Raw genomic sequence first — 14,364 nt, 5'->3', positions numbered from 1 at the left:
CTGGAAAGAACTATTAGACAGAAAAATAGTGTGTAGTCTCTTCCCTGCTGTAAACCAATAGAAATTATACAAGCACTAGGAAATGTGTTTTAGCTAAAACCCACATCATACTTAGACGTATTTAAGCTATTGAGCTGAATAATCATGTGGGATTTAATAGCCTGTGGTACATGAGGCTCCAGCCTACCAGTCCCTTCCAGACTGAAGGTCTCTCAACTGATGAAAGGACCTCTGCCTGCTCTTCAAATGAAGCATATGTGTAGACATTTCTCTGATTCAGGGTTTTAATATCCTTTTTCTTGGAGAGTTATGTACTATGATGTACACTATGTGTGTTTCATCATTCAGTATGTTACTGCTTGAATTAAAGTGAAGTACACATTGTTGATTTGAACTAAGAGACAAAACAGAGATAATTATTTTAATCATAGCCACTACCTTAGGCAACTTTGAATATCATAAATGGACTTGCTTTTCATGGACATGACTTTTTAAAGAAAAGTATATTTCATTTCCCTAAATTCTTTCCAGAGCTGAAATGCATTTGTATTTTGCTTTACTGTGATAAAATGAAATGCTATGTCTAGTGGATGTCTGTTCCTGTGAACGCAATGAGCATTTGAAAACATTTAATCTGATGGACCCACTCTGCGAGACTGGAGTATGCAAACTGATGGTAGGCCTATCTCTCCCAACTAGAGAAAGGGCCAACAGCTGCTGCTTCCCAAATGTATTATTTTAAGAAAAGACTAGAGCAGCAAGCAAGAATAATGATTTTTTTATTAAATCACAGCAACAACTGAAAGGTATGTGATGCACCCCTCTTTTGATGAGTTCTGCAAACCTAGTTCTTTCAACAGCCTCTGAACTTAGATTCGTAGAAATTAAAAAAGGAAAAGGTCTAATGCTGTCATGTGTTCTATTCCCTGTTACTGTAATATGAAAAGAAAGTCTTTGCAGCAATACCAAATTTTATTTTATTTAATTTGCTTTTGGATTCTCTGTACAGCTGGTTGGTAAAATGGTGATACATTTCCTATTTAAACTGAAGTAACTGTGACTGTTAAACACTTACTTCTATAACTGTTCTATCATACAGGGAATATCTTCGTCCTTTATTTCTAATAGAAAATATGGAGTTGGGGAGCCAGTTATGTTATTAGAATAAATTCTTAATACAATGGAGTTTAAGATGCAATGGTTTATATACTACTGATTTGAATTCTGGTGATGGCCCATCTGTATAAATAATGTCAACCTCATGTGTTTGCCCATCCTTGAAGATTTCCTCATACAAGCACTTAATGAAAAAGTATAACATGCTTTTGTCCATGTCAATGGTGTCAGAACATATAAGAGAGATTTTGGTGGCAAAACTAAATAAAACTACTGTTGTAAATAAGTCCCAGTACTGAGTGCCAGCAGTATTTCGTCTAGGCGATTGACTCATTTTATTATTCAAGGAAAATGATGCTACGGTGACCATCTGAAGAACATGCTTATTTATGGTCATTTACCACTGAATTTTGTTCACTGTATCATGTTCCTAAAATTTGCAACAGAACTGATGTCTAAGACAAACATTTCACCAAAACTCATCTTTACATTTGACTGTTTTGGTATTATCCACCCCTAGAACAGCTGTATTTGTCAGAATAGAAAATGATTATGATTTCCCTGTGAAAAGTTATCCTTGCGTATAATATTACTTTTTCCAGTGATGTTTTGGCATCAGATAAATGGCCTTACAATTTATAAAAACAATGTAAGGTGCGTTTATGCATCTTTGATGATTTAGCACAGTACATTACAGGTTTCAGGCTTACTTGTTGATTTTTAAACTAATGGCTTAATCAGACTGTAAGTAAACTTTAAAAAATTATGTATTTGCAAGTTAAAATTAGTTTGTTAAGATATACCCTGGTTTTATTCCTGAATATCAGCAACACATTAACTTATGAGGGAGTACCAATTGATAAATATCTATTGGAAATTATGTATTATTTTAAAAAGTGAAGAAGATAAAGTTATGAAGCTTTTTTTCCTAAACTGTACTGTTAGACAGGGTTAGTTTTTTGTCTTTTTTTTTTAAAGGTATGAATGTTGTCCCTTACTTTTGCAATAATTTATTTCTGAGTACAGGGAAATTTTCTCTGTGTAACCTTAATTCAGCCAAATACTTAATTTCTTGCTCACTTGTATGTGTGTAAGCAGTAGAATTTAATTTGAGCTGCTTACATGTTTAAGATATTTTGGTGTTTCATGAAATGATGGCTTGGACTGAGAACTTCAGGATTAGGCTTGTATTGCCACATTTTGTACTAGGATGTTGCATTCTCTGCATATATCTATCTCCTTCCTTCCTTCTTCTCACGGCTTTTACACGTGTTTTCCAAAGGGAAAGCCTCTAGGAATTCGTTTGAACATTTTACATCTCTGCAATGGGGAAAAAAATCATAGGCACATGTTTACTCATTTGAACAAATACATTCTGTTATCCTAATCAAATAAGGAAGCATTCACACTCAGCAAATTCACATTCATTAAGGTTCATTTTTTGGGGTATTTTTAGGTACTCTTAGAGAATACAGAAAATAGCCAAACTGGTGTATTACAGTGCTCAGTTTCTGAAAATGAAAGAGGGATTTGGTGCTGGTGACTCATTATCCATTCTAATTAATTCCATGAAAAAAAACTCTCAGTGAGTACGTTTATAGTTCCCACAGATAAGGTATTTTGGATAGATGTATTTAAAGAATTGCAAAGAAAACTGCAAAGAAGACTATGTTTTCGCAGTTCAGTAGAAGAGCTTTAGGAGAGGTCTCTCAGGAGCCCTCTACAGTACGGTATTGTAACTGCTAGTATGAACAGGACACTTGTTTCATGACTACCAGAGAAAGACCCTATACCGTGAAGTAGGGGTCAAATTGCAAAAGCAGGAAGGTAAAATATGTTTCAGCATAATATTCTGAGTTGGAGGTGAGGAATGACTGGACTTCTTATCTTGGAGAAAAAGGAAAACCAGCAATGGTTTATGGTTTGCATAAGAAAGCCCAGTTTAAATGCAACATCAGGATTTGAAAGTGGTTTAACTTTTTATGTAGTTGTCAGCTATTCTTACAGGAGAACTGAAGGGATGTCAGTTGATTTATTTAAGGTCACACTAGTTGCTCCACAAACATTACAGCTAGACTTCTCTCATCACTCAGTCCCGTTCTTTAAGGTGATAATAAGCAAGATTCAGGTAATTCAGTGGACTACTTGTAGTGTAACAAAACAATCAGTTGACCAAGTTTTTAAATAATCATTTACACACGTATACACTATTCTTAGTATATGTGCATTTGAACAAATTTTCCAGATTATTCTTGCAGCTGTGACTTCGTGAAAACATAATCTTTTGTGTTAAACTTCTGTAAAATTGGCAAAGATTTCATTTTGTCTTTTAATTTTATGTAAGAGTTCTTTTTTAAATGTCACATTTTTGTTACTTGTTTGATATAAATTGTTCTTTCACTTTAATTCATGCTGTGATTTTCCCAATAAGCTAAATTTCATAGGGCATCCAGCTGTGGTTGCTTAGTACCAACAAAGAATGATTGTTTTGCAAAACGTGACTTGAATGTTACTTGTTGGCTAGTGTTCAGATTACAAAAATAATGTGCAAATGTGCATTCTTTGTATGAGTGCTTTGTAATCTACCGTTCTGATATTTGAAATGAACTTTGAGTCACAGAATTATCTAAGATTTTGAAAAATAAAGAATATAAAGTATACATTTAGGAACTTTGAACTGAAATGAAATTATGCTAATTTACTCTAACCATTTGATTGTGGATACCCCAAAGCTTCTATTTGAAAGAGCACCTTAAAAATGAGCTCAACATTTTTAAGGAAAAAAAATGCATACACTGCTTTTATTGTATTTGGAGTTCTAAAAATCTCTTCCTTCAGCACATTTCATGAAGGAATGATACATTTCAATCATTAATCAAAATGTATTAGCCAGAATTTGAAAATGTCTTCCTTAGTTTTTCTGTGATCTCAGGTGAATCTCCTAAAGGGGATGGTGCCTGACTTAAGTGTGCAGCAAGCATGACTCTGTGTTACTGGGTGACGGCCAAAGTGTAGGGGGAGGACTCAGGTTTCTAAGGGTGTAGTAGAGAAGCTTAATCAGTTTTTTGCATTGGACTTTCCTGCTGAAGAATGGATTGATTCCCACGTCCAGTTTATTCTTGGTAACAGATAGATTGCAGGAGCTATCAGTTTAAGATAGGTATGTAGGAAATACTAACTAAAATAGGTTGGAAATATTAACTAAAATAGGTTAAGATAGTTGTTAGGAAGTGACCAGAGCTGAGTGGCATCCACCTGCATTGTTCTGAAGGTACTTGGGTATGAAGCCGCAGAACTTCCAGCAAAGGTGCGTAGACCATCATGACAAACAGCCAATGTGCCGGAGAATAGCTAATGTGCTAATGCTGATGTCTACATGAAGGGCTCTAGAGGAACCCCTAGGGTTCCTGGGAACTACAAAGTGTTGAGTCCAATGTCCTTCTCCAGCAAGTTGGGGGTTCTGTAATAAAGGGTAGGATAATTGAGCACATGGATAAATAGAGTATGTTGGTCATGACTTGACATGACTACTGCAAAGGGAAATTCTGTTCCACGAACCAGCTGGAGTTTGGGGAGGATGTCAGCAGACATTGGATTTTCAAAAAGTCTTTGACAAGGCATCTCATCAAAGACTTTTAACTGTCCTGCTAGGACTTTCAGAGCAACTAATGTTGCCACAGGACTGGGGGAAAGGTTCTCTTACAGGCTGGAAATCCACCGAGTAAATGGTACCAAACCAGTATGGCTTATGGCCTACTTGTCTCCCCATCTCCTTGCCCACAGGACACTTTCTTCAAAACGTAGTGGGCATTTACACACTCTTCCTTCAAATCCCTGTTCTCAAAATTTTTTCATAGCACAGAGCAAATAGTATAAGGAGGGACTATTTATGTGTCTTTAATATCACTGATTCATTAAAAAAAAAACAGGCTAGTATATATTAATTAATAGCCCTCCAACCTCATGTTGATTCTCATCTTAAATCTTAGGAAAGAATGATACCTTTGTGAGTGCCTGTAAGTGGTCTAAACCTTGTTATAAACAATGAAGATGAAGGTGATTGTAACAAATTATTATTGATAATAATAACTCTAATAATATGAATAAAATCAAGGGTAATTGAGATAGAGGATAAAGTAACTCACATTTTCTTTAGCTAGAGGGAAACTGACCCTAATTTTGAATTGCAGAGATACCAGCATAAGAAAAAAACCCACAAAACTAGGCCTCCTAGTGGTTTCCCATTGTATTTGAAAGACAACTGGTGCTATTACATATTAATCAGGACTGATTTTGAACTGACTACTGTGCAATAGGAGAATGTTAATAAATCTCCTGCATTTCAGTGGGGTTTTTTTAAGATGAGAGAGAATAAAAAGCAAAATGGAAGGGTGGTCAGACATTTTAAAGAACAGAAAAAGGAGCTATTGTTGCTTTTACAGCTTTTCTTGGTTTTCTCTTTTCACTGATGTTCAGAGGATGCTTCTCATCACTGAACTATACATACAAAGTAACTGATATGAACAGACAGAGACACTGTTGCACAATGTAAAATACCATTGTTAATGTTTGTTCTTACTACATGAGGAGGTTTTGTGGAAAACTGACGTATTTATTTAGAAATTCAGTTATGAAATTTCTGTTGATAGTCTAATGCTCCTCTCCTCACTATCTCATTCCTGATTTACACCCTGTGGTATTGTAGTGGTGTTTTCTATAGCAGTATGCTTCCTGGTTTTAGTTTTGATGTGACTAAAGGAATTTTTTTGAACTAAAGCAAAATAAACAACTTTTATTCCTGAACCAGGATAGCTAGGTGGACATTCATTGAAGAAAGGATATATTGAGATCTGTGTAATTATTATTAGTGATTAGTGGATTTACTTGAATGTGTAGGTCAGCCTACAAGATGCTCTCAGACTGCAAACCCAGGCAGGTGTTTTTGCACAGTTTATACTTTTACATTTTCCAAGGTTTCTCCATAAGTCGTAGAATAAAATATCTTCAGAGGAATTCATGTCACCTAACAAGGGATGTTCCCTGTGTAGACTTCTGCAATTAACTGGTCCTCTAAGCTCCATGTATAATCAGTTTAGATAAGCAAGCACTTTTAGGGTGAAATTCATCTGGCCTATTTCAGATGCATGTTTTTGGATGAGATGAGTCAGGATGATCTGAAGTGCTTGTTTCTCTCTCCATTGCCTTTAAAGGGAGCCTAGGCTGCTGGCTCAGCTGTACACAACTGAATTAACTTCAGATATGTACAATGTAGGCATCTGCATTTAGTCAGATGAGTTTCAACCTTATGGTTAAAACAAAAACAATAAAACACACACAAAAGGCAGAAGGAGAAGCAAAAAGAGGAAAGAAGTTGGTGCTTTAGGAAAAAAATGACAGATTTTGATCGGAAGGAAGATGGAAAAGCTGTGCTTTTTTAATGCTTTTTTATGTCAGCCTTTTATGGTCTCTTTGCCTCCCCCCATTCCAGCTCATTTACAGAATGGTAGAGTAGTTCACTCTTGCAAGAATCAGCTGTAGCTCATGGTATCTGTTCTGTGTTGGTGACATTTTTCTTTCATGGCCACTTTTCGGAATACTGACATAATTTTTGGTCCTTTAAAGAATAATGCTGAATGAGCTTACAGCTCATCAATGTCTCTTCACACATGGCCCCTTGCCCTTGCCTTGTAGCTTCTGCATAATTCTATATCCTGGTTTGCTGATCCTCATCAGTCTATACATGGTCCTATTCACTGCAACTGCTTCACCAGTTAATTATTTTAAGTGTTTTTCTTTGCTGTCTGCTCTGTACAGAATATCATCCTTCAGCTAACAAGCCCACTACTCTCTCTTTAGGGGTCTCTCTTGGAAATCTAAATTTGCTTTTTTTTTGTTTTCTTATATGAAATTATGACAGTACACTTGCTGGATAAACTGAGATATGATTTATGTTTTATGTCTGTATATATATAAAAGGATGGTGTCACATCAGTTTTATATTGTAACACTACAGAAAATTTTGGGAGCTGCCTAGTAGAACAGAATCCTTGTAACAAAGTGGAGAATCAGAGTCTGTAGGGCCTTTTTGGAGGATGCAGTTGAATAAATCTCACCTAATTTTAGAAGTCTGCAGTGCAGATACTTACATATGAATTAGTCTTCCTAGGCTCCCTTTCTAGTGAATTAAAAGAAATAGGTGTTTTTAGGGTGCAATTCATCTGATCTGTTTTGGTGTCTACTTTAAGATGAGACAAAGTGCAACCAGAAGTAACTGCTTCTTCCATTGACTGTAAAGGGAGTCTAGACAACTGAATCAATTGTAGACACAGACTGTAGGTATCTACATTTAGTCAGATGTATCCCATCCTGTGTGTGACTGTCTAACAGTACTGTGTAGTATGCAATAGTCATATTTTTGTAGTTTCATGCATAAGATCAAGTTTTTTCCTGTTAAAGACACTTTTGGCACTTTCTTTTGTATCAGAAATGAGTACAGAATGCATTTCCAAGAAGTTGCAAGTGAAACAATTCATCAGTTTAGGAATTAAAATGTAGTAAAATTGGGTCATTTAATAAGTCAGAGAATTAAATTACCTTAGTTTAAGTGTGGCCTGTAGTGATGCCACAGGTTCACAAAACATAGGACTGAATCTTTAAAAATCAGTTTCATTTAATCTGAGATCAAGGTTACAATCATGTTATTTTATGTTGCCAGGGAGAGAATTAGACTGAAAGTGTTAACTGTGACTCTACATTTTCTAGCTTTTCAAAGACAAGTTGAACACACGCATGAAGGAATTTTGCTCCTAATTTGAATTATGGATGCTCTTTACCATGGTGTGGATGTGCAAGCAAGTTTCTTCAGGGCAAGAAAGACAGTAAATTTACAGCACTTCAGCCACTGTTGGCAAATTGCCGCATGCATGCTTTTTTCCAAGAGCACTTTGCAGAAGAGGAACGTGTATGTAGTTAATTTCCATGGAGTAGATAACGGGCTCTCAGTTCATATTCTAGCTTCCTTTCTTATAGCAGGGGAGTCACAGTGCTGAGGCTGAGGAAGTTTGGAAGATATCACAAGCTATTTGATGAGCATGCTGGGTGATCTTCTGCAAATCATTTCACTATGATGTGCCTCGGTTTCCCTTTAGGTAATATGCAGGATATTGATATCAACCTCTTATTGGTATCAACCCACTTGGAGATTTACTAATGAAAAGTGCTTCACTATAGCCAGATAGTGCTATTAATACAAATTGAATATCTAGTACATTTTTCTGAATAGATTTTTATTAAAATGAGATAGGTACCTTTCCTCTGACTTAATGTGAGTCAGATTTTATACTGTCAAGAACATAGATATGTTTTGTGACTAGGAAAGGATTGCTTTTCACTAGACCTGTTAAACCAATGTACTTTATATCTCGACAGGGTACTGAGTCATCCACTGCCTGGGGGACAGCATTTAAATCATCAGTAAATGACCATTTGCCCTGTAGAGCTAGGTTCGCTTCTCAAGACTCTGTATGTTGTTCCTCAGCTGGACAAACGTTGGCAGAGCAGAAGTGGCCCTGAGAGTGAAGAGGGGGAGCAGATCAGTTGTGTGTCAGAGCATTCAGGGAATGATGCCGACAGTTTCCAAAGGGTGTCCTCTGCAGTAGGACAAATTTGTGACTTTTGTTGTGATTTACAATTTATTGTGTAGGTTTCAGAGAAGTTTTCAGAGAGTATGGAAATGTAGGTCATCTGGACTCGTCTAGTTCACTGCTTTCTAGATGCAATGAAAATGTTAGCATATTGGGCCATTCAGATAACCCCAAGGCTAGGTATTCCATTGCTCCTCTAATTGAACTTACTCCACATACCTTCCTTTCCTCCCAGGGCCTTCTAGTTAGGGTCATCCTCCAAGATGCTCTATTTAGTAAGTCCCTCTTCCTTATGACAGTTGCTTTCTACTACCTTTGCTTTCTAATCCTTCTCCCTGCAAACGTTCCTCTTCATCTCTAATCAGAGTTACACTGTTTCCTGTCTTTCCCTTTCCTTCCAAAATCTGGGAATGTATTGATTGCCCCTGCTCTTCTTAAAAGAGTCACTGTTCTCTGTTCTGTCTGCTATCAAAGTGCAAGAAAGGTGAAATAAGTGGTCTTCTCCCATTTCTTCCCCTCTTATTATGTATCCCTTTTTTGCCTCCACACCAAGGGCTGCATTTGCTCCCCAATTTCTCCTCCCTTCTCCCCAAGACATTCCCCCTCAGGGTTCTCTGATTTTCTGTTTTTCCCCTTTCCCTTCGCTCTCGTTTTCTCATTTCTCATATTGGTCCCCAGCAGGTGAGTCATCCAGATAGGTAAACTGTGTGGGGAACACAGCAGAGCTGGGACAAGCATACTGTTGTTCTGAAAGCTGCTAATAGGACTTATGGATTTCCTGAAAGTAATTAATTGATAGAAAGTATTTCAAAAGTAGCTGTGAAAAGGGATAGATCCTGAGAGGGTAGACCTTCCTTTGTGCATCAGATTCCTTATTCAGTCTTTATTTGATTTTTAATTTTCTTTGCTGAATAAAGGCCAGCTGTAGTTCCATTCAAGATGTGGCTAAATGTTAGCTATGAGAGCAATTTTTTAACTATTTTATGTCTGTCTAACCATTTCTGGTCTCTGGATAGAAAAAGATTTCATAGGTAAGATCTTATGAAGGTATCTGCTTGCTTACTTCTCCCAGAAATCGGTAGAGTAAGGTACATGTATAAATATGTTAGTTGTTACTATGTGAAATTTAGATTCTGTGAAAATAAGGAGACCCTGGAATACTAACAAATGAGTAGGAGAAAAGATGTGCAAGGAGTTGAAACATGGCTTTGTTGGTAGGGGTTTGGACTGATACTTTTTATATGTAGGTCCCCTTTTAGCTGTGCTTTGGTTTGGTTTTGGGTTGGCCTAGTTACTTACTAGATCCTGAAATATTTTTAGCTATGTATATCCTATTTATATGCTTAAACATCTCTAAGGACTTTAGTCGTTCTGTTCCTCTGGAAAATGAAGGTAATAATGCTTCCTGACCTATGGTCTTGTCTGTTCAGATAATAACCTGTTTGAGCTAGGGATTATTTTCTATGCTTTTCTGTGTATTCCAAACATGACTGGTCTCCCAGTAAAATTAGGTACCACCATAAAAATATAGCATAGTGTTAATAATGCAAACACCATCTTTTGGTTTATTCACTGTTCAATTCTTACAAACAATTACAAGCATCTCCTGAATTCATTCCTTTTTTTTTTTTTTTTTGCTTCAGTTATTTTGCTAAATGTCTATTATTTGTTGTTGCCACCTATGTGAAGAACTTGGCATGTTTTATTATGATTTATCAATATTTTACTAATCAGTCTTTTTGATTATTTCGTTATTCAAATTTTTGAAAAGAGGCAATATACAAAAATCAGCGGAGCATGTGTTAAGCAGACTGAAAATTGGAGAACTGTTGGATCCCAAAACTAATTTGAACTTTAATCTAGCAGGAAAAAGACATAATAACATTTTGTTTTGAAAACTGAAGCTGGAGAAATTCAGATTAGTAAAAAGGTGTACATTTTAATTGTGAAAGTAAATATTAGTTGTGACAAATTATGTAAGATTGTGGAACATTTTTCTTTTCTTGAATCTTTCTAAAATAGATGCTTTTGTATAAAGACAAACAAAAGGATTTTTGCCTAAATTACTGTTTATTAATACAGGAAGTCATATTACATTATTGTAATAGTCCTTTTGGCTTTAAAACCCGTGAATTTTTGAATCTGTAAAATGTTTTTTTTTTCTAATTGAGCATTAGCCTAATTTCTGAACCTACCTCTGTATTGCTATTGGAATCTAATATCCTGGTTTCTTATGTCCTTTGATTCACTGTCTTTAAATCAAGTGTCCTGCCTCTAGTACAATGATCAGTAGTACTAAGCGTAATATTTTAGTAATGGGATTGGAAGGCTGGTTTTTCTGAAATTGAACTTCAAAGTGGGATATTATAGCCAAATGATCAAATCAGGTCTGTAAAGATATGTCTGCTTGAAATAAAGCATCTGTACAAGGGGAAAATATGCAGCAATTGAGGTCCAACTAAGAGGGAGTGAGAAAACACACAAGGAGTGCCTTAAAGAAAGCTAGTCTGGCAAGTATATATCTGTTTCTTGGTGTAAGTACTGCAAATTACAATCACCCATGAAACAAAAGAAATTGTAAAATCTCTCTGTTTTGCCTGAAGGGACAAGGGATAAGAACCAATGTAAGTAGACAAAGTATATTATACAAGTATTTTCCTCTTTGCATGACAGTGTGAAAGATAAGCTGACTGTTAATAAGTTGAATATTGATATTCACATCTTATAAAATTCTTATGAAAATGAGCCACTTGAAGATCATCAGATCTTGAGGGCTTTTGCAAAGGAATGTAGTATCACTAAATCCTATTTTACAATAGTATAATTAAAATAAAAATATTATGAAAAATCACAGTGGTAGAATTTATAACCCTACTTAGCATGGACATTATTTTTTGCCCTCATTTAAAACTGTACAGTACTGCTGAGTGCATAGAATGGCCGGGGGCAACCCACTGCGGAGCTGACACATCTGTGCTTCAACAGTGGAGAGTATGTTTTATGACTTGCACCTTATTCAGTATATAGTGCAGGATATTAACGGTATCAGTCTACTTACTGATCACTTTTTCTTATAAGCATTTGCATTATATCTTCTCTCTCTTTTTTTATTTCAACACAACTGAAGATTATATTAATCACTCATATATTGATAACTTTTTTGCTTATCTAAAACTCATTTTTAAAGAAAATATAAGTTTCTAAGATGATAATGTTGGATGGAATTGCATACTGCCGATTGTTATTGCTGTATAATATTGATGTGCAAAACAAGTAACTTCTTTTTTCTGTATTTTTTCCCATAGGGTGCAGCTTTAATTAGAATGTTGGCTAATTTTATGGGTCACTCCGTTTTTCAAATGGGCTTACAAGTAAGTAAGGACATATCTGTCTTTGTGTAAGTGTGTATTTCTAGTAATCTCTCTCTTTTGTTCTCTCTTAAAAAAAAAATGTTTACATGTATTTGTGGGAATGTTTCTTGACTTTAGGACCATCTGAGACATCGGCATGTCCCTGAAGCCTGAAGCCGAATTTGATAGAAATTGCTGAGTAGTGTAAAACACAAAACATTGTCTCCAGAAATGAAAGTTCCATCTATACTTCTCAGTGTATCAAGTGATTGCACTTTAAGTGCCACACAGTTTTATTTCCATTTTGTGCACCCTGCAATGTAGAAGCCATCTTTAACCATGTGCAACCTGTGTGAAAGGTCTAGCTGAGGAAAGAGATACTTCTTTTCAATTACATTTACATGCAGATATGAAAATAATAATAAATGTCAATCAAGCTAGAAAATACACAGCTCTAAAACTAGTAAGGTTTCTCAGATAAGTATTTTTGCGTTCCCTTCACTCCTATTAAAATCCTTGAGCTTTATTTTTACCTTTGATGTTCATGGAGTGCTTTCTGCCTTAATGCTGTTTTGAAAACTCATTTTGCCTTTTAAAAGAAATTTAAAGAGGTAACATTTCTGTACGAAGAGAAAGAAATTCAACATGTTGATTGCCAAGGCTGAACTCTTTTCAGCAATAATTCAGGGCAAATGAATGTTTTGTAAACTATTTAAAAACAAACAAGCCAAAGTATAAAAAACAATGTGACTCTCAATTCCATTGAAATCTGCTTGAGTAAATCATGTTACAGGCAGCTGTGATTGATGAATTATGTATGATGCAGCCTGCTACTTAGAAGTGTCCTTTAAAGTAAATTGATGTTCACCTGAAATACAATTATGCTAAGATGGAAAGAGCAATCAATCTTATCTGTTCTTAGTAAGCTTTTCATTTTGAAATTTAAATAAACTACATCTGGGATCAGGTCATGTTTTAACACAATAATTCTACCTCTAGCCGAAATGAATTGGAAGATAAAATATAAAACAAAAGTTAAAGAAATACACTAGTTATGTCGTAGGAAGTTGTATTCAATGCAATAGGCAATGAAAGGAACCCTGATGGGGAAATATGGCTTTTTTGGAGAGCTAATGGGACATTCAGGTTTTGAAGGATAATTTATTCACAGGACCCCACTGGCTCTTTTCGTTAGGCGTAATATCAGGTCAGATCAGTGAGTTACTCTTCTTACCCAGATAAGAGATCTTAAACTTACATTTTCCTTCATGCAGTCTTGTGTAAGTCAAGGATGAATCCTCATCTCATGTAAGTCAGTGAGACTTCTGTCATTAGTCCAGCAAACTCCATATTCCAACCAGAAACTTTTGCTTGCACAGATCCATTTATATGGAAATTCAATAGCACTTCTTCCCCAAAAGACATTTCATTCAAGATTTCTGAAGGAGAAGGCTTTAATACATCTCAAAACTTCTTTTGCTGTTTCCTTTTACAGATGCCTGAGAAATACAGTGTGAAAGTTATCCTGAAATAAATTTAGAACAAAGTTTAGATCAAAGAATAGGGTTATTCAGGGATTAAATACTCATAATTACCGTAAAGTTATAATGGAGCTTTGGTTTTTACTTTGAGTGGTTTCCTATTATTTCTGCTTTTCAAACAAATCAAGATAGTTTGGAGGCAAAAAACCCCCCACTTACGTGTCAAAGAAAACAAACAATTGTGTTAAAATGGAGAAGAAAAAAGTTGATAAAGAAAGGAGGGTAGGGCTCTTTGTTAGATATTCTTTAACAATGAATGCGAGCTGAAGCAAACGTAAAAAGGTGCCCAGGATCCCTACTATTCAGCATACTTTTATTGAGGAGTCTGTGAGCAAGTAAAATTATAGCAGTGACATTGAGTTTTACAGCATACGTGGGTTTGGAGAGATGCATATTTATTGAGAATAAACCGGGCTGTTCCTGTTATTGCAAACATACTTGTTAGAGACTTCCATGACAAAACTGCAGCCAGCAGACTACCTAGTGAAAGTATGTTTTTCTGGAAGGATGTACGGTATCTTGAATCATGTGATATTTGCAAACACAAGATTTAGTAATAGAAATGTAACTTTCTCAGTGTTTTCATATAGCACTCTATGGACAAAACAAAAAGAGAACATATTCATACTGACTGTGATGAATAGTTGAATAATGATTGTAATAGCTACAGCTGGTAACACTTGGACACAAGAAAGTCACAACAATTATTTTTGT

The 14,364-nt window shown here is 35.6% G+C and overlaps 1 protein-coding gene across 1 annotated transcript in view; it reads left to right on the top strand.

Annotated features, from left to right (window-relative positions):
* TRHDE (thyrotropin releasing hormone degrading enzyme) overlaps positions 1 to 14,364 on the top strand; it is a 227,958-nt gene that overhangs the window by 115,145 nt on the left and 98,449 nt on the right. The window contains exon 7 of the mRNA XM_013947643.2: positions 12,065 to 12,130. Within this exon, the coding sequence (XP_013803097.2) occupies positions 12,065 to 12,130 (66 nt within the window). The remainder of the gene's footprint in view (positions 1 to 12,064; positions 12,131 to 14,364) is intronic.

This window comes from Apteryx mantelli, chromosome 1 (genome assembly GCF_036417845.1).
Source record: "Apteryx mantelli isolate bAptMan1 chromosome 1, bAptMan1.hap1, whole genome shotgun sequence".
NCBI lineage: Eukaryota > Metazoa > Chordata > Aves > Apterygiformes > Apterygidae > Apteryx > Apteryx mantelli.
Note: the sequence above shows the minus strand (reverse complement) of the source record. Positions and strands in the feature narration are given on the sequence as shown.